The 22,726-nt window shown below is 29.7% G+C and overlaps 4 protein-coding genes across 11 annotated transcripts; 2 read left to right on the top strand and 2 right to left on the bottom strand.

The window, feature by feature from the left end:
• Positions 1–17: 17 nt before the first annotated feature.
• On the bottom strand, positions 18–2,160 carry LOC106784290 (F-box/LRR-repeat protein 7-like). The gene is made up of 2 exons (XM_014743665.1): positions 1,850–2,160; positions 18–1,577 (listed from the first exon to the last, which is right to left on the bottom strand). The coding sequence occupies exon 2, from the start codon at positions 1,567–1,569 to the stop codon at positions 253–255; it is 1,317 nt and encodes a 438-aa protein (XP_014599151.1). The 5' UTR covers positions 1,570–1,577; positions 1,850–2,160; the 3' UTR covers positions 18–252.
• Positions 2,161–2,567: 407 nt separating this feature from the next.
• On the top strand, positions 2,568–10,218 carry LOC106784346 (metal transporter CNNM4). Of its 2 annotated transcripts, none has more exons than XM_014743773.1 (14): positions 2,568–3,034; positions 5,108–5,399; positions 5,589–5,738; positions 5,834–5,989; positions 6,094–6,282; positions 6,356–6,529; positions 6,595–6,766; positions 7,096–7,287; positions 7,373–7,519; positions 7,599–7,736; positions 7,822–8,094; positions 8,189–8,424; positions 8,514–8,660; positions 8,846–10,218. In XM_014743773.1, the coding sequence occupies exons 1-14, from the start codon at positions 2,601–2,603 to the stop codon at positions 8,999–9,001; spliced, it is 2,856 nt and encodes a 951-aa protein (XP_014599259.1). In that variant the 5' UTR covers positions 2,568–2,600; the 3' UTR covers positions 9,002–10,218. The 2 variants fall into 2 exon arrangements, with proteins under 2 accessions (XP_014599259.1, XP_014599258.1); XM_014743772.1 differs by having other exon boundaries at positions 8,514–8,744.
• Positions 10,219–13,501: 3,283 nt separating this feature from the next.
• LOC106784323 (free fatty acid receptor 4-like) lies at positions 13,502–20,814 on the top strand. 7 transcript variants are annotated; one of them, XM_014743726.1, is made up of 8 exons: positions 13,502–14,182; positions 14,310–14,434; positions 17,134–17,182; positions 17,773–17,997; positions 18,559–18,786; positions 19,455–19,637; positions 19,734–19,931; positions 20,003–20,814. In XM_014743726.1, the coding sequence occupies exons 4-8, from the start codon at positions 17,887–17,889 to the stop codon at positions 20,609–20,611; spliced, it is 1,329 nt and encodes a 442-aa protein (XP_014599212.1). In that variant the 5' UTR covers positions 13,502–14,182; positions 14,310–14,434; positions 17,134–17,182; positions 17,773–17,886; the 3' UTR covers positions 20,612–20,814. The 7 variants fall into 7 exon arrangements, with proteins under 7 accessions (XP_014599212.1, XP_014599210.1, XP_014599214.1 ...); XM_014743724.1 differs by having other exon boundaries at positions 17,768–17,997; XM_014743728.1 differs by lacking the exon at positions 14,310–14,434.
• Positions 20,778–22,680, bottom strand: LOC106784322. Its single transcript, XM_014743723.1, has one exon. It carries the CDS (start codon positions 22,358–22,360, stop codon positions 20,789–20,791), a length of 1,572 nt encoding a protein of 523 aa, XP_014599209.1. The 5' UTR covers positions 22,361–22,680; the 3' UTR covers positions 20,778–20,788.
• Positions 22,681–22,726: the final 46 nt, after the last annotated feature.

Genomic DNA, 22,726 nt, shown 5'->3' with positions numbered 1-22,726 from the left:
ATATTAAAAGTAAAATATAAGACATTCATTTATTAAAGTAGAAAATTTAACATTTTATTACCCTTGTATAATGTATTAAAATATAAAAAAAACAATAAATAGCGAATGCGTTTTTTAAGCAATACGCAAAATATATTTTTACAAATCTATTTCAGTATATATATAAATTAATATTTAATTAAGCAGTGAAATTGATATTTGTTAATAAATATATCGCAGATAGTAGAAGCAAGAGATTAAAGTAAATATAGATCAACTGGAGAAACCAGGATTAGTATGTTCTATAACGCATCGGCGACAATAACGTTTAACTGCACGGTATCCAACCCAAGTTACTCTAGGACATTCTCCGATATTTAACTGTCTTAAACCACGCACGTAATAAGCTAATGCTTCCAGTCCAGCATCAGTGATCCGTTCGCAACCACAAAGAGAGAGCTTTTTCAAATTAGGACAACCGGTGGAAAGAGCTTCAAGCGTTGCATCACCAATGTCGCATTTTCCAATGTCGAGAGCTCTAAGCCGTGGACATCCACGTGCTAAAGCAGAAGTGGCGCTATCGCTCAATGCTTCGCAACCACGTGCATTCAAATAACGTAATTTATAACAATGTCTGGCTACTACAAGTAGACCGGCATCGGACACACGGTCACATTTTCCAACAGAAAAATATCTCAATGATGGACCAAGACGTGCAGCCACCTCACGTACACCGAAATCTGTTATTTTAGCGCAATCGGATACAGATAATTGTCGTAAATTTCCGCAATAGGATGCAATAGCGACAAAACTTGCATCGGTAATACGTACACACCGTCGGAGATAAAGACACGCAAGTTGTGGCATACGAGAGAGCGTTAATACCAATCCAGAATCTTCAATGTTGTGACAATCGCTTAGATCAAGCGACTGTAATTGCAACGATGTTATCCGGCTACATGCTTTAGTCACACTCACGCATCCAGTTAAATCTAATTCTTTTAAATGCACGCAATTATCTAAAATGGCAGTTACGTTAGCATCCGTGACGCGTCGCGAATGACGTAAGATTAGAGAAGTTAAACTTAAAAATGGCAGTTGTCGAAAGACTCCAGGAAGACCCGTGGCACCTTCCAATATCAACCGGCGAATACAAGAGTGACATCCTCGTTGCGCTAAGGCGTTTAACGCTATAGTCGCATTTTGAGGATATTGTATTTCAACTTCCTTCCATAATGATGGATGCCACGCTATTTCCCAAAGACGTCTACAAGTTTGCGCCAAAGCGCAACGATCTCTAGTACTTAGCCAGGAAAATATTTTTAATAACAACTCATCATCAAGTTGATAAAGACCTGTAACATATGCTCTTTTCGTTTGCGATAGTGGTTGTTGTCTGGTAGGTACGGATGTAATAGTAGATGAAGAAGGTACACGGCAACCACTATTGTCAAGGGTATGGTATCCAAGATCAATCGCATCCGAGGGTGGCCTGTATAGAGACACTTTCTGTGCTGTATATCCGATTCCTCGTTCAGAACTATTCTTCTCCCCAAAAGATGGAAAGAGGAGTGGACAGGATCCATCCATTCCATGCTCTGATCCAAAATAAAGGCAAATAGATTTATTATAAATATTTTCCAATATTATGAAAATTTAAGTTGGGAATAATATATTTACAAAACTTAATCACCAAACAAATTTTCTTATCATTAAAACGAGATCTAAAATGAAAAAAAAGTTTAAGATTTTTAATCCGAAAAACAAATTTCGCGCGCATATTGATGTACGAATACGAACTGTCAATCAATAAAAATAAACATTTCTCGTTACTTTCAATAATAGAAATATATATAAGCAATTTACTTACAATCACGTTGACAAGCAAAGTGATCAATGATATTCACTAAAATTACTGAGCATTATCGATCTATCCGTCAGTTCCTCCATTTTGATCTTGCGGTCCAGTTGTTGAAACAGTTGGATACATCTCGATCGGATCTTTCCGAATAATTCAAATTTAAATCATTATCTATATGTTCGTGTATCAATCTACGCTTCGTTATTTAATTAGAATAATGTAAAACACTTTCCTACTTCTAAATTTGGGAATAAATTGGATCGAAATTAATGGAAAAGATTTTCCACACGTTTATAGTTTCCGATTATACTTTATGCCGTATTCTTACATTACGATCGATGGGTTGTCAAGATCACTCGAATCATAGATCGAAAGTATGAAGTGAACTTAAGTACATTTTCGTAACATCTGATTGGATAATAAATATCAACGTTGATTGGTCGATTCTAAGCTAACTAAAGAAAATAAACTTTTGCAAATTACAAAGGAGTAGATTTGCTTTATTGACCTATCGCACGCATTTAATATTATATTATTTTATTTTCTTATTAAAAGTTGATTATTGTGATTATTTGTAAAACAAAGATTGAGATAAAAGATAAGTCATCTCTATTACTGAGAGTTATACGCAGATAATATCACAAGATATTGCAAATATAGTTTCGTAACTTGCGCATGCGTGGCGCCGATTCTTGAAGGTTATAAATAGAGCACAGTAAAAGTCGACGAGTGAAATTGTCAGAGTCGAGTTAGTCGCACGATGGCGCAGCTTCTTGCTCGACATTATACACCGGTACTTTTTCTATTATTCATTATTCGATTAACGAGAGGTAATACATTGTTAGGTACAGTGAATTCGAATAATCCTAACGTGACAGCAATAAACGTGTTAAATGTACGAGATGTGTTTAACCAGAAAACACATTCCTTTATTTCGGAATATTTGATAGAGTTATTCGGGACCGGCCTCGAAAGTAACTTATCATTACGTTGGTCGAATGATGATAGTGATTGTGAACGGGATGTTAATGTACTCAAGAACGTTTGGATTTCGATGTCGGGCGATCGTGCCATATATACATTTATGGAACTTCCGGACACTAAAGCAAATATGATCTATTTTTGCCTGAAATACACCGGACGATGGACCAATCTTGGAAGTCATTTTACGATTAATTTACCTTCGCAATTACAGTAAGTATTAATACATATACCATATATAGATTATACATACATATATACTATACACATATATATACATATTCACATACATGTATATATGCGCATGGTTATGTGTACATAAAGGTATGCGAAGAAACTTTCCTTACGTGGAACAAAGAAAAAGAAAATGAAAAAAAAAAAAACCAGGACAAATCGCATTGTTCACTTATGTGTGCAATGTCAGAAAATGCCGGTTACGTGATGGAATACAATTCTCATTTTTTTTTCCTTGTGCAAGGCCCACCATTTTTTTCTTTTTTTTCATAAACTTTCCTCATTTATTTGTTTACTATCTTAACAGATTATCGCGCTGAATTTAATTTTATCATGATAATATAGTATCTTTGATCATATATCTTACGTCATATATCTTTTTTGTCCCCATGTGATTCACGTATCATCTGTAATGTATGCTATATGTGTGTGTGTGTCGCGGAGGGGGGGGGCATAAACATGAAGATTTTTGAGGTAAATTTAGAGTAGCTGAAAAATATATAGAAATATGTACGCTTTTCTAAGAAGAAAAAAATTGTTCTCGTTTCTATGTTAAACTCAAAACTTTTCAAACCAGTCACGTATGTGTAGAGAGAATAACAAATATTTTTATGTAATATTTTTTTATTTCATTTATTTGATTATTGAATTATTTACGAATAAATAATTTAGAAATCTTTACAAATTAATAAAATTATTTTGCGCGTGTGTTATCATTGTATACATTAGCAACAAATTTTTCAAGTGTACCGTAGATTAATCTTCATCAAAACATTTGTTTTCCTAAACAGTGAAATATTAATTTATAGAAGACAACTACACACATTTAACTTTGCATAGGTATATTTTTAATTGCATTTTTGTTTTATTGTTAACGAAAAATCAATATTTTGAAATAAGTGTTTATCGATAAATATAATAACAATGAACGTTATTTTATGAATAAACAAAAACTAAGATTGGATATTAAATGCAAAGGTATATAACATAAATTAATCAAATTGATTTATACATATATATGATTATACATATATACTAATATAATAGAAATTTGTATAATAAAATTGTCGTTATTTCAATAATATTGAATAATGTAATCAAACAATTGCATTAATTATTATAATTGTTATTCTTTGTTAAAAATTCTAATTAGTATTTTTACCATAGTTAGAAAACATGCTTCTTATTCGGACACACTCCAAATTGAGATGTATAAAAATAGATTTGTGTATTGGCCTACATTTAAGTGTTCCAATACTTTTGGATTGGCCAAATATTTTAAGAAATAGAAGCATTTATGAGACTGCTACTTCATTCAAAACTTCTTCAATGAATTCATCATTTATCTCTTTATATATTTATTATTGAATTTTTTTAACGGTATATAAATATAACAATAAAATTCTTTGTAATGTATAATATGGCATTACTCATGCTTATTATATTTTCTGTATCGAGCTATGGTTTCCTTTTACATACTTCTTGATTGCTTGCTATCAGACTGATGACTAATTATCTGTATCACTGTATCCAATTACTTTCTGTAGTATATTCTCTGCGAATTTGCTAGTGATTATCATTTGAAAATATTTGATCAGTTATATTACATTACATCGATAGATGCTTTCTATGAATGTTATACAAATGTATTTTAATTGTAATTAAAAGGTTAAATTAAAGTTTATTTGAAAAGTTTTGAGCCTCAACAAAATATTTATTTTATTTTAAATAAATTTGTATTTCAACCACCGTTAATTAATTTGTTTCCATAAAGAAAAATACTGATCTCTTCCTAAGTAGGTCATTGTTGTACTTCTGTATCTTACAATGCTCTTTATTAAGAATTGAAGACTTTATTTTATCTTTTGTGTAAACATGGCACATTTGTCCCTCTACTTTGATTCATGTTTCAATGTTCCACTTAATACAATTATTTTAATTCTAAAATAAACAGGAAAGTAAAAATGTTTAAGATATATATGTTTGGATTTGTAATTGTGTGTTAGGCGATCATTTGTAAACGTCTATAGCAATTAGATATTTTTTTGTCAGAAAATCTTTTCGTACACGCCGTGCAGACTCGCATTTATCTAACATCAGTGAAAATGAATATGTACCATCGACACAAGACCATACTAAGATTTACATCGAAGGGCTGAGAATAGAGATAGCTGACAAGGACCCTAGCTACACAGAAGAAGGTATTCCAGAGATTTTGGCTGGTGGCAAAGCAGTAATACGATTATTTGGATCTGGAATTAAAGAAGGTACTTTAATCACATTTACGGATATGCCACAAGAGAGGGATTCTATTTGTGACAAAATAAAGAGCAATGAGTTTCAAGTAAGAGAAAATATTATTATTTACATATCAACATTTAATTTCAAAGTCTATTTTATAGAATTAATTGTATAATTTGTGAGTGCATGAAAACAAAAGAAATGTATAAAAGCTCTACGCATGTATTCGTATAAGTGTACAACTTTTAAGCGGACAGTAAATATAATCAATTGTTTATTTCACTCCTCATAGGTGAAAAATGTACAGAAAAATACAGCAACCATTGATGTAGTTCTACCACTTGGATCTCCATTTTTTATTTGTGCTAAACCACCTGTATATGAAGATGCTCCAAGCGATTATGTGCCTTTTAGACATCAAGGCATAGCATCGTGGATTACAGTGAGTGTCTTAGTTTTATTTCATTTAAATGTGCAACTATTTCGATATTATTAAGATATATGTAATATTAACTATTTACAGTCAATATATTTCAGATTCGTACATATGAGAAAATGTTACCTCTTTGGCTTACCATTGTGATCATTCTCTTGTGTCTCAGCTTTTCTGCTTTATTCTCTGGCCTTAACTTGGGTTTGATGGCAATGGATAGAACTGAACTAAAAATACTTTGTAACACTGGTACAGAAAAAGTATGTTGCATAAATATTAATTTATTTGTTTTACAGAATTTTTAAGTTTATTGCTAAAAAATAATGTGATCTCATATATATTTGTATATATTTTATTTTTTTAGGAAAAACAATATGCAAGGACAATTCAGCCAGTGAGAAATCATGGAAACTACTTGCTCTGTTCGATTTTATTTTCAAATGTCCTCGTCAATTCATTGTTTACTATTCTGTTAGATGATTTAACGTCTGGACTAGTCGCAGTAATCTGTTCGACGCTTGCTATTGTTATTTTTGGTGAAATTTCGCCCCAAGTATGTAGTTTTTAAAATATAACCATTATAATATTATATTTAAAAAGCAAATATTGAATGTTTTTCTTTACAGGCTATTTGTAGCAGGCATGGCCTATGCGTTGGCGCTAAAACAATTTATATTACAAAATTGACTATGATAATAACATTTCCATTAAGTTATCCGATTAGTAAAATTTTGGATGTTTTTCTTGGCGAAGAAATTGGCAATGTTTATAACCGAGAAAGATTGAAAGAACTTGTTAAGGTGGGTACTTATTTATTTATTTATGATATCTTTGATCAGTAAAAAAGTTTCAATGTAATTAACAGGTTACAACGGGATATAATGATCTAGAAAAAGATGAAGTTAACATCATAGCTGGAGCATTAGAATTACGAAAAAAGACTGTCGCAGATGTCATGACAAGAATCGAAGATGTCTACATGCTAAATTATAATGCAGTTTTAGATTTTGAAACTGTATCTGAGATAATGAAATCAGGTATATAATATTATTTATATCATTTTCTATTTTAAATCTAATCATTTATATAAAAAATATCTTATCGCATTTATAATAGTTTACAACGATTCAAATGATATGCATTGTATCTTACAAATGCGATTCTATTTTTTATCGTATTATTTTAACATATTTCACAAATTAAAATGGAATATAAAATTGATAAGATATAATATCTTATCGGGATATGGATTTATCGAAAACCAATTTAATATTTATTATGTAACATCCGTCAAGCATTTTTATGAATTAAACGAGTGATCTTAGTATGTAATTAAGTAATTCATTAATTATATTTTTATTTACAGGTTATTCACGAATACCAGTATATGAGGGAACTAGAACTAATATTGTTACGATGTTGTATATTAAAGATCTTGCATTCGTTGATCCCGATGATAATATGCCACTTAAAACACTCTGTCAGTTCTATCAAAATCCATGCAACTTCGTTTTTGAAGATGTTACATTAGATATAATGTTTAAACAATTTAAAGAAGGTATACATACTTAATAAAAATAACTCTGTTTAAATAATTTTGTTTATGAAGTTTTATAATAAAAATTTTCTATCTATTTTCATAGGCCATAAAGGTCACATGGCGTTTGTTCAAACAGTTAACAATAAAGGTGAAGGTGATCCTTTCTATGAAGTGATAGGTTTGGTTACATTAGAAGATGTTATAGAGGAATTAATTCAAGCAGAAATTATAGATGAGACAGATGTATTTAGTAAGTTAAATATAATTAATATGGTTACATTTATCAATTATATTTATTAACGTAACATTTATACATATTTTGTTTACAGCTGACAATAGAAGTAAACGTAAAAGGCAAGCTCGGCCAAAAATGCAGGACTTTACCGTGTTCGCAGAGAAGAAAGAAAATCAGCGTATTCATATATCACCTCAATTAACTCTGGCCATGTTCCAATATTTATCCACAAGTAGGAAGAAGTGTTACCTTGAGATTAGCATAGACATTATTATAAGGCATTTAGCATATATTTGAGCATAACATATGATTCACAGCTGTAGATGCTTTTAAGCCTGATACAATATCTGAAGTTATTCTACGTCGTTTGCTTAAGCAAGATATCATTTATCACATCAAAGTAAAGACTCGTGAAAAAGCACGAAATGATCCTACTACGGTTATTTATCAGCAAGGAAAAGCGGTTGACTATTTTGTATTGATATTAGAAGGTCGAGTAGAAGTTACAGTCGGCAAGGAAAATTTGATGTTCGAAAGTGGCCCGTTTACGTACTTCGGATCTCAAGCGCTTACTACAAATATAGGAATAGGTAAAACATAAATGTATATTTGTACACTTAATTATGTATGTTTTACGCGCGCACGCGCGTTAATGTTATTTATATTATATTTATTATTTTCTAGCTGAATCTCCCACTACTGGAAATCCTCAAAATCTTGGAAGTATTCAATCAATTAATTTAGATTCTATGTTACGTTACACCTTTGTACCAGATTATACTGTTAGAGCAGTAACGGAAGTATTTTATGTCAAAGTTAGAAGATCTTTATATCTTGCTGCTAAGCGTGCCACTCTTTTAGAACGAAGCCAAAAAGATCCTTTACCTACTCATGAGCAATTTGATGATGAAGTAGAAAAAGTATGTAGGATATAGATGTTTCCAAGATAATTCATATCCAATTAGTATCATTATTAGGGAGAGTATACAAGGTAATATTTTCATTTCAGTTGTTACATTCCTTGGATGAGGATGATCGTAGCGTACCAGAATCACCAGTTTTACCAAAGGACAAAGAAAACGAAACGAGCAAGGAAAAAGATGTTAAAAATCAATCACCAATTCGTAGTTCAACTGCTCCGACATCTCCTCTACCGGTTAGCGCAAGTCCAGTCACAAATTCTAAATTCGTTTCATCACACAGTGATCATAATGGAAAATTAAAAAATTCACCTATGAAAGTATGTTCAAATTTTAGTTAGCATCATTTTTTATTCTTAGTTTTCTCGTCTTTCGTTCTCTCATATAGGAAACTTTGACGTATTAATTTATTTTTTTTCAGGCACAAAATGCAGTCGCAACAGCAGGAATAGGTAAACTGAGTTTAGATTCTGACGTGCATATAAGTCAGTCAGAAGCAATCCGACTTTTGTCCGGGAAGAGATCATTGGACGACGAGGAAAGAACAACTTTATTAGTTAAACAAGATCGTTCTTAACGCTTACAGAATGGCCGACTATATACGATAATGTCGGCAGTTGGAATAGTACTAAAGATACCAAGTAACGAAGGGCAGAACATACGCCTATGACATATAGAAATGTTTTGGCATTAGGTACTTAACAAATTATTTAAATATCTAATGTAAACGATACTAATCCAATTGTGAGATTCTTACATGCATTTTATATAATCACGATTGGCTTAGAAGCTGTACCCAATTCCTCGAAAACAACAACAACAACAAAGAACAGAAATGATAAGAAATAAGATATATCTATTTTGCTCAGGGGAAGTTGCCAAAAATGTTCACATATACACACATATATATGTGTATAATATATATATATATATATATATATATATATATACACTTATTCATTGAACATTATTCATCGAATAGCTCGTGTCATGAACAATCATACGTGCATCACATATAATAACCTGTTTAATAGCATTTATCGCATAGTAGACAAATATTCCGAATTAGTCTCACACGTTTAATCGTGTATTCTCTTTCATCAAGCAGTTAAGTACTTATAAAAAAGTGTTTGGTAAAGGCTGAATATGTATATAAATAGAAGCGACAAAAAACTCATTGACCCGTTCAGCAAATAAGTGCTCGTAGGTTGCTTTATATTTTAATTAGAAAGAATAGTAAAGAGAAGTTTTGAATATAAATAGCGCGATTGAATTCTGTGTTACGAATACCTCATTTATATACTTTATATTAGCATTTAGATACAATATTGAATACTTTTGAGCGAAGAACATAGTCGTTTATATTTTTTGTATTTTCTTTTTTTTTCCTTTTTTCATAGAATCTAATTAAGTTTATCTACGAGCTCTAGGGGTTCAATTTAAGATTGTTTTTATTTTATAAAAGATTTTGTGTAATCTATTTATTTATATTATTTATCTAGTATACACAGAAAAATATATATAATATATACACACTTATATATATATATCATTTATGGGTTTTATGAAAAGAATAATTCAATACAAAAAGAAAAACTCCTTTTAATGTTCTCTAATAAAAGAAGTTTTTCTGCAAGCACTTCCCTTCACTTAATGCAAATATAGTAAGAAAATGTATTTTTTTTTAACAGATATGTGTGGATTTTTTTTTGTCTCCTTTTGTAAGTGTTGACAATGATTATCAATAACAAAAAAGCAATAGAATCGTGGGTACAGTTTTTTTGCTGATCTAGTGAAAAAAAAAACAATGAAATAATGTTAATTGAAATATTATTATTATTATTATTATTATTGAAAATTTATGTGTGGATAAGTTTATTTAACATTGTTATCAAAAAAAAAAGAAAACAAAAACCGTTGTACGACCAAACAGGCGAAATATTAAGGGGGGAGAAGAAAGAACAGTACAAAGTAATAAATTTGTAGGTATATATGTGATTGATGAAATTATTGAGTACATTTCTTGGTGCAACGGTCTTTTAAAATTATCTTTTATTTTAATAAAATTATATATCCTTATTAAATATTTTGTACGTTGAGTGATAGGTGCCCTAAGAAGAAATAATTAACGATAAAAAGGATATATTTGATAAATAATTAACGTAATCGTATTTTTATTCCGTGCCTTAAAAATATCTGGTGTTAAATATAAAAACCGTTGTTTAATCAGCTTTACTAGACCAAAAGTTGTTCTAAAGGAATATTTTAGTAATGATTCGATAAATAATATATCTTTTGATTTATTTTATATTTTATTTTTTTTTTCTTATTTTTTTTTTTAATCCTCAAACATTTACTTGTACTTTCGCACAATATATATATCGAATGTAATTAAACATTTAGAAAAGAATTATGAACATTGTGTTGTATTTTACGTGTATACGAACAAAAGAAAGAAAAGGAAAAGGAAAAAACGTATTTAAAATCTTTACGAAATATAAAAAAAAGTATGGTAGCGAGTTCATTGCAAGAGACTTCATCGATCAATGAAATTATTGTACGCTTGAGATATTTTAACATATTACAAATTAATTGCAAAAATGAAATAGTATGAATATAATCCTATTTAAGTAAATCTTTATACACACACACACACACACACACAAACGTACAATGATAATAGAAATAATATCTAACTTATAAAAATATATTTCTTCACTTCTATAATGTATATTTCAATATAGAGAGAAAATATCTAGGATTCAGATTAAATTAACTCCGAATTAAATAACGAGGGCAATTTTTGAACATATCTCTCTCAATTATTAAAATAAAAACATAAATTTAATATCTTAATTTTGTCTAATATAGAAAAAGTAATAATCTAGAGACGAGAAAATTCTATATTCGATTTCCCAAATCTATTTTGTTTTTGCTATTTGTTTTAACTTCTTTGAAATAATATTATCATGTAGTAACTGCCATATATTTAATATAGTATAGTTTTTATTGTTACAAATTTTTAATGATATTCATTTCTTCGTTTCAAATTAAATAAGAATAATTAATATCGGGTTGTGGGTATTATCTATTTTTGATCACAATTGTCATACTGAATACAAACTAAAGTACTTATTTATATAGTCCCATGTAAGCGAAAAGAAGAAAGGGCGATTCAAATAATTATTCATGTTGTCAATTTATGAAATATCGAACGAATGTTTGCAACATTATATTTAAATCATATTATTTTAGTATTTATACTTATTATTATTTGTTTTTTCTTCGTTTTTAATAAATACAGTTGTACTTATTGTGCGAAATAGGGAGAGAAATATTTTTTTAAGTTTACTTATATTTTATTCAAATTCTGAAATATATTTTCAGAACTATATATATATATATATATCAAAAATCAATCAAATTCTTAATTTATTATCAGTACGATAAATTAATATCAATTTGTGAATGTTTTTATAAATGGATTTTTAAATGCATCTTATTGATATAATAATAATAATTTTATTCATTAAAAATGAAATACTATAAAAACAACGACGGTAACAATTACTTCGTTATGATCTTTAAATTGAAATATCATTTTGACTTGTCACGCGATAGTTATTTTTAAATTGATTCTGTTTTTAAAATTACAAAATATTTTCTATAATTGTATACGTTATGTTTAATATTGTAAAAATACGAAAGTCAAGAAATGTGTGCATATTGAAAAAAATAATGTCATGCGTATAACTCTTTGAAGCACGATAAATATATACGTAGTATTACATTAACTGTTTAAGTCCCACAGTTGCATCTTTAGAAAAATTATTTCAATAAATGTCAAGCGGGGAAACAAGGTATCAATTTCACATTGCACTTTAATAAAGTGGCATTTTTCAACAAGAAATTTGAAGAACATAATTGCGCTGCTTGGGATTCAAATGATTAAAATTCTTGCATATAATAATATATAATGATGATAAAAATGTATTTTTCTTGTTGGAATTTATAAATAGGATAACTCGGTATGTCTGAAAGGGTGGAAGGGGGATGGAATATGCATAAGGTGCTATTTTAGCAGTAAATATATATTATATTGCTGTTGATATATGAATAGGACTGTATATATAAATTTTCTTAGAGCTTCAAAGAGTTTCAGTGCACATCTAACATGACCAGAAATCTATATTATAAACCCACAATTGTCAAATGTTTTAGCAATCGCATTATTTTTCCAATTGTGCGCTTGCTAAAACATACTTTAAATAAATCATATATAGTCATATAAAAAGTGTGTTTACGATGAGATGTTAAACCTATTAAGATTTTATATATTTTTACGAGATTATATCATGATCTTTTACTCAGTTTTCTGTACTATCTATTGTATGTTCATTGTATATACATATTTATATATATTTATATATATAGTATATATGTATATGTAATATATATATATATATGTATGTGTCCGTTATTTTTAATACATTGTACGTAGCACTTTATTACCATGTAATGAGCTTGAGTTAAGCGTAATCATGTCACGAAAGTATTATTACATATTATTTACATAAAAATAAGAAGAGCCGGGTTTTACTCTCTCTCTCTCTCTCTCTCTCTCTCTCTTTTTCTCTCTCTCTCTCTCTTTCTTTCTCTTTTTCTCTTTCTCTCTTTTTCTCTCTTTTATATATGTATGTATGTATGTATGTATGTATGTATGTATATATATATATAAAGACTATAATGACAAACAATGCGATCTGTACAAATCAGTATAAGTAAAAATAGATTTGTGATCTTCCATAGTTGATACGATAATCATTACAATAATACAGTATTCGAAATGCAATGATAGATAGTACTTATTATGCATGTTTTTTGACAAATCTCGTATTGTTCCAATTCAATAAAAATATAGCTTTTAAAGTTTAAACTTAAAGCGAAAAAAAATAATGAGCAAAAAAAAGAAACAATTTATTATTCGGTCTGTAATATAAAAATAAAAAATAGCAATTTCTATTCTATCATCTAATTGATTATTGTTCAACAATGTATATAAGTAAACAGCAATCATTAAAAATTCGCGTGAACTGTTAAACTCTGTTGTATTCTAATTTACGCGGTATTTTTAAAGTGAAATTTCTTTTTATTTAAAAAATGATAATCTCTTGATTATATAGATTATTGTTATTATTATTATTATTTAAAAGGAGTCAATGACATTTGACATTGCTTACTTCAAGGTACAACGATGACTTGCGCGGGATATTTTATAGAGAGAGAGAGAGAGAGAGAGAGAGAGAGAGAGAGAGAGAGAGAGAGAGCTTTTATTCGAAGTATAAGCTCTACCTACGAATGATGGTAACTCGAAGTTGGTCAGTCAGTGAAAAGTGTTCGTTCGCGACACTCCTAACGTTCATTCAATCTTTCGGTTATCGTGTTATTTATGTTTTCATATTACCGATATTAATGAACTCATTAAAATCAGATAAAATGTAAGGTTTAGTAATCGTTCGTTCAACAAAGTATGATCGGCATTTGAATTTTTAAAAGTTGGCGCGGAATTTCAAATGTTCGTTATATCTGAAAGTGTCGTGTTATCGAATTTGAAAAAAATATTAATATTTAGATGATAATGATGATGGTGTCAAAGGAATATATTTTATTTGAAAGATAAATGGTCTTTCGTAAATGATAATTATCTTAACATAAATTTGTTAAACTAGACACATTACCGAGTCTTAAAGATCGTAAGGTACAATTTATTATACTCATTCATATAAATTTAAATGATAAATGTAGAATTCCGAAAAGAATAACGATTATAGTTGAAAGACAAAATTTCTCAAGTTCAACGCGATATCTATTTTTGTTTGTTAAAGGAGGAACGAAGACGAAACGTGTACGCACGTACATAAATCGTGAAAGCAACGTCAGAACATGTTGAATTGCAATAGTCATTTATTAACTCGCAGATCAAAATACGCCACGAATGAACAATCCATTGGTATTTTTATGAAACTTAATTACGTTAACTAATCTTCCTATCAAACTAAGAACACTATTTTTTTATATTCTAGTATTAAAAAATTAATATTACATTTATTTAATGTCCTCAGAAAAAAATGTTCTTATACAAAATGTAGCAACGAAATTATAACAAAATATTTCTTTTTTTAAACTGTATAGTGTAATTAATTTCTTAATTTGTTATTTTGAAACAGGAAAGGTTGGTCATTGACCGACTAATTTATAAAATTAACGATACTTCAAAGTTCGTTTGTAATGTTTTTCTAAAAATTTGATTCATTTAACAAAAAGCGTTAAATTTTGTTATATTAACATAACTTCATCTTAAGGAGTAGAGAAATAGTTGAAGTAAAACTATTAATAAAAAGAAAAATTAGAAAGAGACCCTTTCTGGTATCCAAAAGTAGATATCTCTTGCCCTCGTATAAGGGTCAATTTTTCAAAGCCCGCTTTGGTAGAAAAAAGGAAAATGGCGGGTGGAACACGTGACACGTTTACTAAGTGATTAATTACTTCGCGTGCTGCACAAATATATAAAGGAGGAGCCTAGATATGTCTATGTGTGTCTAACAAACACATTTATACACATCTTAAACTTTTATCAATTATATAAGTCGATGCTTTTTCAGTCTATTCACGTTAAAAGATAAGGGAAGACTTATGATCAATGTACGTTCATTGAATGATCCATAAAGACTCGTGGTAAAAATGAATTGAAAAAGTAAATGATAACAAGAAGAAAAATTGTTTTCTTTTAGAAAAATTATTTCTCTCTCTCTCTCTCTTTCTTTGTTTTCCTAAAATTTCGTAGAATTAATTAACCATAATTATGTACGTAGCTGATATTAAACGTTTAGATAAGATCTGTATAAACATTATGCTAATAAACTAAAGTATATATTTGCAGTATTAATGTGAGAAAATATATGCAGAGATAGAGAAAATCGTAATCACTTATCACACGATAATGATATGAACAAATATCATAGGTGTAGGTAAATTTATATTGTCAATTTGTATTAAGTATAATTGTTCCTACTTCTATCTAATTGACGTTTAATTATTACTCGATAGGGTCATTTTATTTTCCTCGACGTTTACCGAAACGTTCAATTGTTTTTTCCACTCAAATACATTACGACTTGCGTGTCTAGTCGTTTTAATTAATAATATTGAGTTATTTTTACGGGTCAAAGTTTCATTTTTAGATTTCTTTTACATTTTATAATCAAAGCGCCAAAATTAGGAAAAATTGCTATATTTCATCCATTTACAGAAAAAAAGTTGAAATTTGGTGACTAGTGTAATTATTATTTCAATTAAATTTTCTCACACTTGAGACTATTAAATGATAACAATTTATATATATATATATATATATATACTTTAAAATTCAACCAAAGGAAATGTCTTTATTAAATTTAATTAAAAGCGGAGGCGTTTTATTAATTCTAAGCCTTAGAGTCAACCATCTTATCGTGTTTCCATCCTTCATACTTCAATAAAATAGCGATCATAATTGTATAGAGATTAAGGACTAAATAACATGAAAATCTTTTCTCGCGTAACCCCAATTTTGCCCGAGCTTATTTCTTTTCTTTTCTTTGTTTGTCTGTTAGCTTATTTTAATTTGAAAGGCTAATTAATTAGGTTTATTAATTATAATATTTCTTAAATGGAAGTATGAAGAACGTAAAATATTAGTATATTTAACAAAGACCATGCGAATGATAGGTGAAGAAGATCTTAAATTTGATGATGTGTGTGGTTAAAGAAAACCGAAAATCAACGATGAGCGAAACATACGAATTTTCTGACCAGTAATAAATCTTCGGAGCAACGTTTACCGATTTAAATGTCTAGTTAGTCGTTTGCGGTAAGATAAACAGGGATAGGTGTAAATGTGTAGGCGCGTAGGTGTGCGTAAAATACAAGGTAAACATGAAGAAGAAAACGACAATTTGTCGAAGAAGAATGACGCTTCGATTCCTTGGAAAATTGTTTCTATCGGGTATTAAAAAAAGCTTTTACGAGATCGTGCTCCTACCTTCCTTTGCAGATTTATTACTGAACGGTCATCTTTTTCTTGCTTTTGCCAAATTTTTGTCATTACTCAAAAAGAGGGAAATTAGGCTTTTATGTCGAAATACGAATGTCTTGTTATGTTAAATTATTGAAGGAACATATAACTGGATATATATTTCCCCACAGAGATTCGTTCGTGCAAATAATTTGTTTATACAATGATGGTGTTAACACCTGATAATTTAGTATAGCTTTTTATACGATTATTATGGCAACGGTATTGTTATTGGATGCTTTTCTTTTTATTATCGTGCAAAAAATTTAGATCGATTACAAAAGTTGATGGAACAGTTATTCTAGAACTTCGATCATCAACTTTCGATTGTATTTCACCATATGTAAATCGATAATTAAATAATATTAATTGTGTATTGAGTATATATTATGTGCACCAATTTGAATAATTTTTGTGAACAAATAGAGAGAAATTTTGGAAAAAGCGACTTTTATATTACTCTGTATAAAGTATATAATTTTAGGTATATTCTTTTTAATTTAATATAACAAGAAATTCGTCTTTTTTTTATACAAATATCTATTTGCATATTTATATATATAAAATGAAAATTAAAATTGAAATTTTGTTTGCAGAGATACTATGCCGATAGATAAAATAAATGTTAACAAAATATAAGCTCACGTAAGTACAGTTTGAAAAGAAAGGGAGGAAAAGAGAGAGAGAGAGAGAGAGAGGGAGAGAGGGAGAGAAAAAAAGAGAGTACATCGTAAAGTCTGAGAAAAGTAAAGACAAACATAGATCTTTTCACGTGTTAGTATCTAATAATAACTTAATTAGCTTAGTTAGAACGAAAGCGTAGTAAATTGGAAGGACGTGTGGTATACCTTCTTCAGATAAACCGTGACCCTGATGGTAGACATCTTGTTTCTCTTTCTCTCCCCCTCTCTCTCTCTCACTCTATCGTAGATATTTAATTCGAAGGTTGTTCTTTCATCTCATGGATTTAAGAGTAATTACTTTTAAAAATAGCTCGAAGGCCAATAAAAAATATATAAAAAATAAAAGAAGAAGAAAAAAAAAGGAAAAACCCTTTCATCGAGAACCCTTCTTCATCTATTCTTGCTTGAAAGCTTGAATATTTGATAAGCTTCGAAGAACAAACGCGAATCGATTAAACTTGATAGATTGTTAATTAATGACAAATAAATATATATTTAACTTGTTATATATATTATTTCTCCCTATATATTCTTCGATTTACTCCAGAATAGATGGAAAAATTTGTCCGGGTACTATGAGGGTGTATCGTTCGGTAAAAAAAATGGCAGATGTAATAAAAGTGAAGATTTGACGAGTGAGAAGAAAAAAAAGAAGTAAAACAAACAATGACAAACATAAATTCATCCTACCGATGGGGAAAGAACGAATACGGCAGCAGATATCATTTTTCTTATTACAGTCAATTCGGAGAAAGGGATGAAGCGGCTGCTGTAGAGGTACGATATAGGATTGAACTCTAGCATTGAACAATATATATATTAGCAAAAATGTTTGCTAACATTTATTCGACCTACGTAAATAAAAGAACTGCATGTAAGCTTTGAGGACCGATCGCTCTTTATTCTCTTTATTGTAAGAGCTTATAAGATAGTATGCGTCCGTAGTGTTTATGTGTATATGTGCATGGGTATAAACGATGCGGGAACGTTCCTAATTGTACGGCATTTACATCAGTCCGGTTCAGATATAAGGCAAATGGTCAAAGATAGTTTTTCCCATTATCGAACAAGCTTATTGTTAGATCGAGTATTACGGATGCAGATCAAACGTTCTCGAAATATATGTTAAAGTGGAGAAGAACGATAACGCTAAGAAAGATAATGTCGAAAAGAGAATAAAGAAAGAACAGTCCAGTCCATCGCAAAACACAATTATTAGAACACGAACGACTTCATATTATGACTTAAGACCCTAATTCTTAGATAATATTGTTTACATGTAAAAAAAAATAAAAGAAACGATAAGAAAAATTATAATTTTTTCTTTCCTTTTTTCAGGTGACAATTCTTCTCATTACGTTCATCTCAGCAATCATCGTCAATGCCGGGATGGCCGTTTGTGTGCTCAGATATAAAGAGATTAGAACGCCCACGAACTTGTGCTTGGTGAACTTGGCTGCAGCGGATCTATTGTTTGCTCTTGGTATCCCAGTAGTTGCTTACACCAGATTAACGCAATCTTGGAAACTTGGTGACGTGGTTTGCGCATTATTACCATATTCCGAGGTAATTCACCTTCTTTTTTTTGTCCCTATCTCTTGTTATCATCGCTCGCAAATCTCTCTCTCCATCGTGGCGCGATAAGAAGCGGCGGAGTCAATGCTCTTATTAAACGTAGAACGTTATTTTATTTGTTTTTTTTTAGGATCATTAAGAATAATAGCTCGGTATAAACGTCTTATTTTTTGTTTAAAAAACTACTCTCTCTTGTTTAATAATTTAATTATCTACAAATATAAAAATATCGGTTTTATTACACAAACAAATTTTTATATAAATATATACAAATGTCCTATCTTTTTAACGATCTGAATACAACATATTAAATGTTACAGTAATATTTAATGATAATAATAACATAAAATATTACATGTAAATAAGTTGAAAGTAGCAGGAACTATACGTGAAAGTATATTTTTAGTCTGTAGACAAGGGGTATATTGTTACGACACGATACACCTCTTACCCTTACGGATCAAGGTCGCACCTGTTCGAGAAGGGTGACTATAAATACTCTTTCACGGCCGCTAATGTGTGTATAGCGAAAGCAATGTTTCCTGTTTAGAAAGCTAACTTCATTGGGCGATATTTAACAACGCTAAACTAATATTGATAATATTGACTATTTAATTAAATCTAATATATAAACTTAACTTTATTTTTTCGTATTTCAGTACGTATGTGGCTTTGTACTTTTATGGACGCTTACGGTTATATCAATAGATAGACACAAGTGTTTGGCAGTTGCACCGTATAGAAGTATTCTGACTAATCGAAGAGTGCTTTTCATTTGTTTAACAACGTGGATCGTCGCTTTTTTGGTCTTTCTTCCTGTTGCAATTTGGTTTAAACCACGGGTAGATATTCTGTCTGATCGGATTCATGTAATCGCGTTATTGTTCAATTATTATATTCATATAAAAAATTATTGTATTTACATTTAACTGTTACAGGCAGTCTCGGGTGGTGTTACAATATGTACTCTTGTATTTCCACAGAAATCAGTGGTGAAGATATCACTTATTTTTACCATAGTAACACTCACCTTTACTTGTCTCTTACCAATGAGCCTGTTGGTCTATCACTATCAACAAATATTGAAAAAAATCCTTAATACCCGAGATAGATGGGCTGTACCCTGTGTTGCTCAGGTTGGCATGAATTTTAAATGATTGTTAAGTCACTTTGTGATTAATTTTTTAATAAATTTAATATCTTTAAGGATTTAACTGCCATTAAAGGAAACAGAAGAGACTCGGAATTATCGGTGGTAGGATCATTAATACCTTGGATTGGAAGAAAATCATCAACAACGTCGGTTGTAGAACGTACCGGTAGAACTGGCAGTCTGTCGCAACACGAGGAAATACGTCTTCACAAGCATATACGTGTTATGCGAATTTTACTGTTAAACGTAGTCGCCGTTTTAGTTATGTGGTTGCCGATAACGATCATCGCTTTGTTGCTTTTCATTGATGCACAGAGGCCACCCGAACAAGCTGACTTTTTCATGAGATCCCATCATTTCGTATGGGCACTTATTACTGCTCAATTGAATACTGTGGTCAATCCTATTCTTTATGGTGTTTTCTCAGAGAACTTTAGAGTCTGTGTTAACAAAATTCTACGACGTTGTTCTAATAAAAATGACGAACAAGAAGATCGTAGTGCTAATGGTTCAAAGAAAAGTGTCAAATCATTGGATACCCTTCAAGATCGATTCGGTGGTCCAAAAATACACAATAGTTTTAGAAATTCATTGAAACAACCAAAAAGTTCCAGCTGCAGTATGGGAAGTATTATAGAAATGCCATGTTCTGAAAAAATTTAAGCAATGTTTTTGTATTTAAAATCAATTATAATATTTAATAAGTTAATTTTTGTTCTTATGAATAAGTGATAACTGTGTTGTTAATTATATACACAATTTTATAAACTTTTTTAAGAAATTGTTGTAACAATGATACAACACATTTTACGTTATGACAATATTACTTATATTTGCGAATTAAAAGTCAGACATTTCTTTTCGTATCTTCTCTTTGATTTCTGATAACTTCTTCATAGTTAGGTTTTTTGACATTATCAAATTCCTTATAAGATTTATTTTAGAATTTATAAAATTCGTCTTATCTTTCTTCATTTGCTTTTCTTTTAGCTTCTTTTTCTTTTCCGGATCTTTTACAAAATCCTTTATGAGAAACCATGGTTGCTCTTTGTTTATCATTGTTATTAAATCCATTCCGATGTGTAAAGAATTAAATAGTTTTGTTGTTTCTAAAGGTAAATCAATCGATGTTTCGTTATTCGTTATTTCTTTGATAGAGAAAATTGTTTCATAATTGGATACTAAAAAACATATGATATAAACATTGTTTGGTACATTTTGTGGAAAATCAATATTAAGGAACAATTGTTTTGCTATTCTACGCACTGTCATTTTAGGAATCATTTGTACTTTCATCTTACAAGCATAAAGATTTATCCTGTGAATTTTATTTCTTTCAATAGAATATATTTTATTGCATGATTCTAATTCTTTCGATTTTTCATAAATTCGTTCAACGAATAAATTCGTACCTTTTAACATGTCTTTGTGAAGATCTATAAAATCATCTTTGGAAGTTTCTTCATTTAGAAAATCTTCTATTACATTTGTGGATAATTCATGCAGTTCTTTTTTATTAGTAAGACCTAAGACTTTATCTTTTGTATAATATTGCATGCAGACAAAATTTTTATCTTCCACTTTGACTTTTCTATATATCTCTGTAGAAAGTGTCATTGTCATATAATACAATTTGGATCCGTTAGAATAAATAATCCATATTTTGTCCTTATGCTGGCAATGAATTCCTGCGCAAAGGCTTTTCACATCTACTCCTAGATAAAGTTTTTTATAGCGTAACATATTATTTCTCGGATACACGAGGACAACGGCATCCGTATTTGTAATAAGTACCAATCCATGAATCTTATCATCATTTTGTACAGGTACAATATTTGTTATTTTATTATCACAGTTGTAAATTATACGGATAACTTCTTTGGTTAACGAAAACAACTTTTTACCATTACCAATCAAACATAAATTATCTACGGTGCTATTTTCATCTAATAATATGCTTCTAAAATCATCTTCTGAATTGTTTGCGTCCAAAGGAAGGGTACATAATTCTTCTAGCTCTTTCGAAGTTGGTGGTAGACGAAGTAACAATTTGCTCGACTTGTTCTGTTTATTTTCCAAATACAAGCAATCATTCATAGACTTGAGTATCTCATAAAACATGGAACCGATACTTATAGCACTTTTACTTAATACGCTGAATCTTCCTTCTCTTGAAAGTTTGTACACGCCTTGTGGTGAACACGTAAAGAAAACTCTATTGGAGAAACATTGTATAACTTTTATCTGTCCTGGTGCAATCAAAACTGGTAACGAAGATGTAGATTTTTCTAGTTTGTACGAAAACATGACAAATTTGTCATCATTCCAACAAAAACATTCATCTTTGCCATAAAAATTACAAAGTACAAAATGTTCGGGAAAAAATTCATTGTTCTTTGTTATTATATCCATATTATATGATTAATAATATTAAACATAAAATTAATTCAAAGATTGTTTGGTATAAACTTTTAAAAACTCTCGTTTTTGATTTTTGAATCAAATACAAATGTTTTATTTAATAACTATCGAAGTATGTACAAATGAAAAATCTCGTTTCTATTATGATAATCAAGTAAATACAAGGATCATGAATTTTCAATTTAACGAATGTAGTTAAACTATTATAACATGTTTCAAGTTTAAAACTTTACATTATTTTTAATTAAATGAATCTATCGTAGGCCCATAAACAACACAACGTGATGTTGCAACGTGATGTTGCAACGTGCTGATTTGCAACTAATGTCACGTGACATTATAACGATATCTACATTA

The sequence above is a fragment of the Polistes canadensis genome, unplaced genomic scaffold (genome assembly GCF_001313835.1).
Source record: "Polistes canadensis isolate GaletaPanama2010 unplaced genomic scaffold, ASM131383v1 scaffold_33, whole genome shotgun sequence".
NCBI lineage: Eukaryota > Metazoa > Arthropoda > Insecta > Hymenoptera > Vespidae > Polistes > Polistes canadensis.
The sequence above is the reverse complement of the archived record's forward strand: the minus strand, read 5'-3'. Positions and strand labels throughout refer to the sequence as shown.

Bases quoted from the DNA above. Each gene is read 5' to 3' on its own strand.
- LOC106784322 (XM_014743723.1), bottom strand. From the start codon at position 22,360: ATGGATATAATAACAAAGAACAATGAATTTTTTCCCGAACATTTTGTA.
- LOC106784323 (XM_014743732.1), top strand. From the start codon at position 17,887: ATGACAAACATAAATTCATCCTACCGATGGGGAAAGAACGAATACGGC. The intron at 19,638-19,733 runs GTAGATATTCTG...TAACTGTTACAG, and splicing joins CAATTTGGTTTAAACCACGG to GCAGTCTCGGGTGGTGTTAC. The intron at 19,932-20,002 runs GTTGGCATGAAT...AATATCTTTAAG, and splicing joins CTGTACCCTGTGTTGCTCAG to GATTTAACTGCCATTAAAGG.
- LOC106784346 (XM_014743772.1), top strand. From the start codon at position 2,601: ATGGCGCAGCTTCTTGCTCGACATTATACACCGGTACTTTTTCTATTA. The intron at 6,530-6,594 runs GTGGGTACTTAT...TGTAATTAACAG, and splicing joins GATTGAAAGAACTTGTTAAG to GTTACAACGGGATATAATGA. The intron at 8,425-8,513 runs GTATGTAGGATA...TTTTCATTTCAG, and splicing joins TTGATGATGAAGTAGAAAAA to TTGTTACATTCCTTGGATGA.
- LOC106784290 (XM_014743665.1), bottom strand. From the start codon at position 1,569: ATGGATGGATCCTGTCCACTCCTCTTTCCATCTTTTGGGGAGAAGAAT.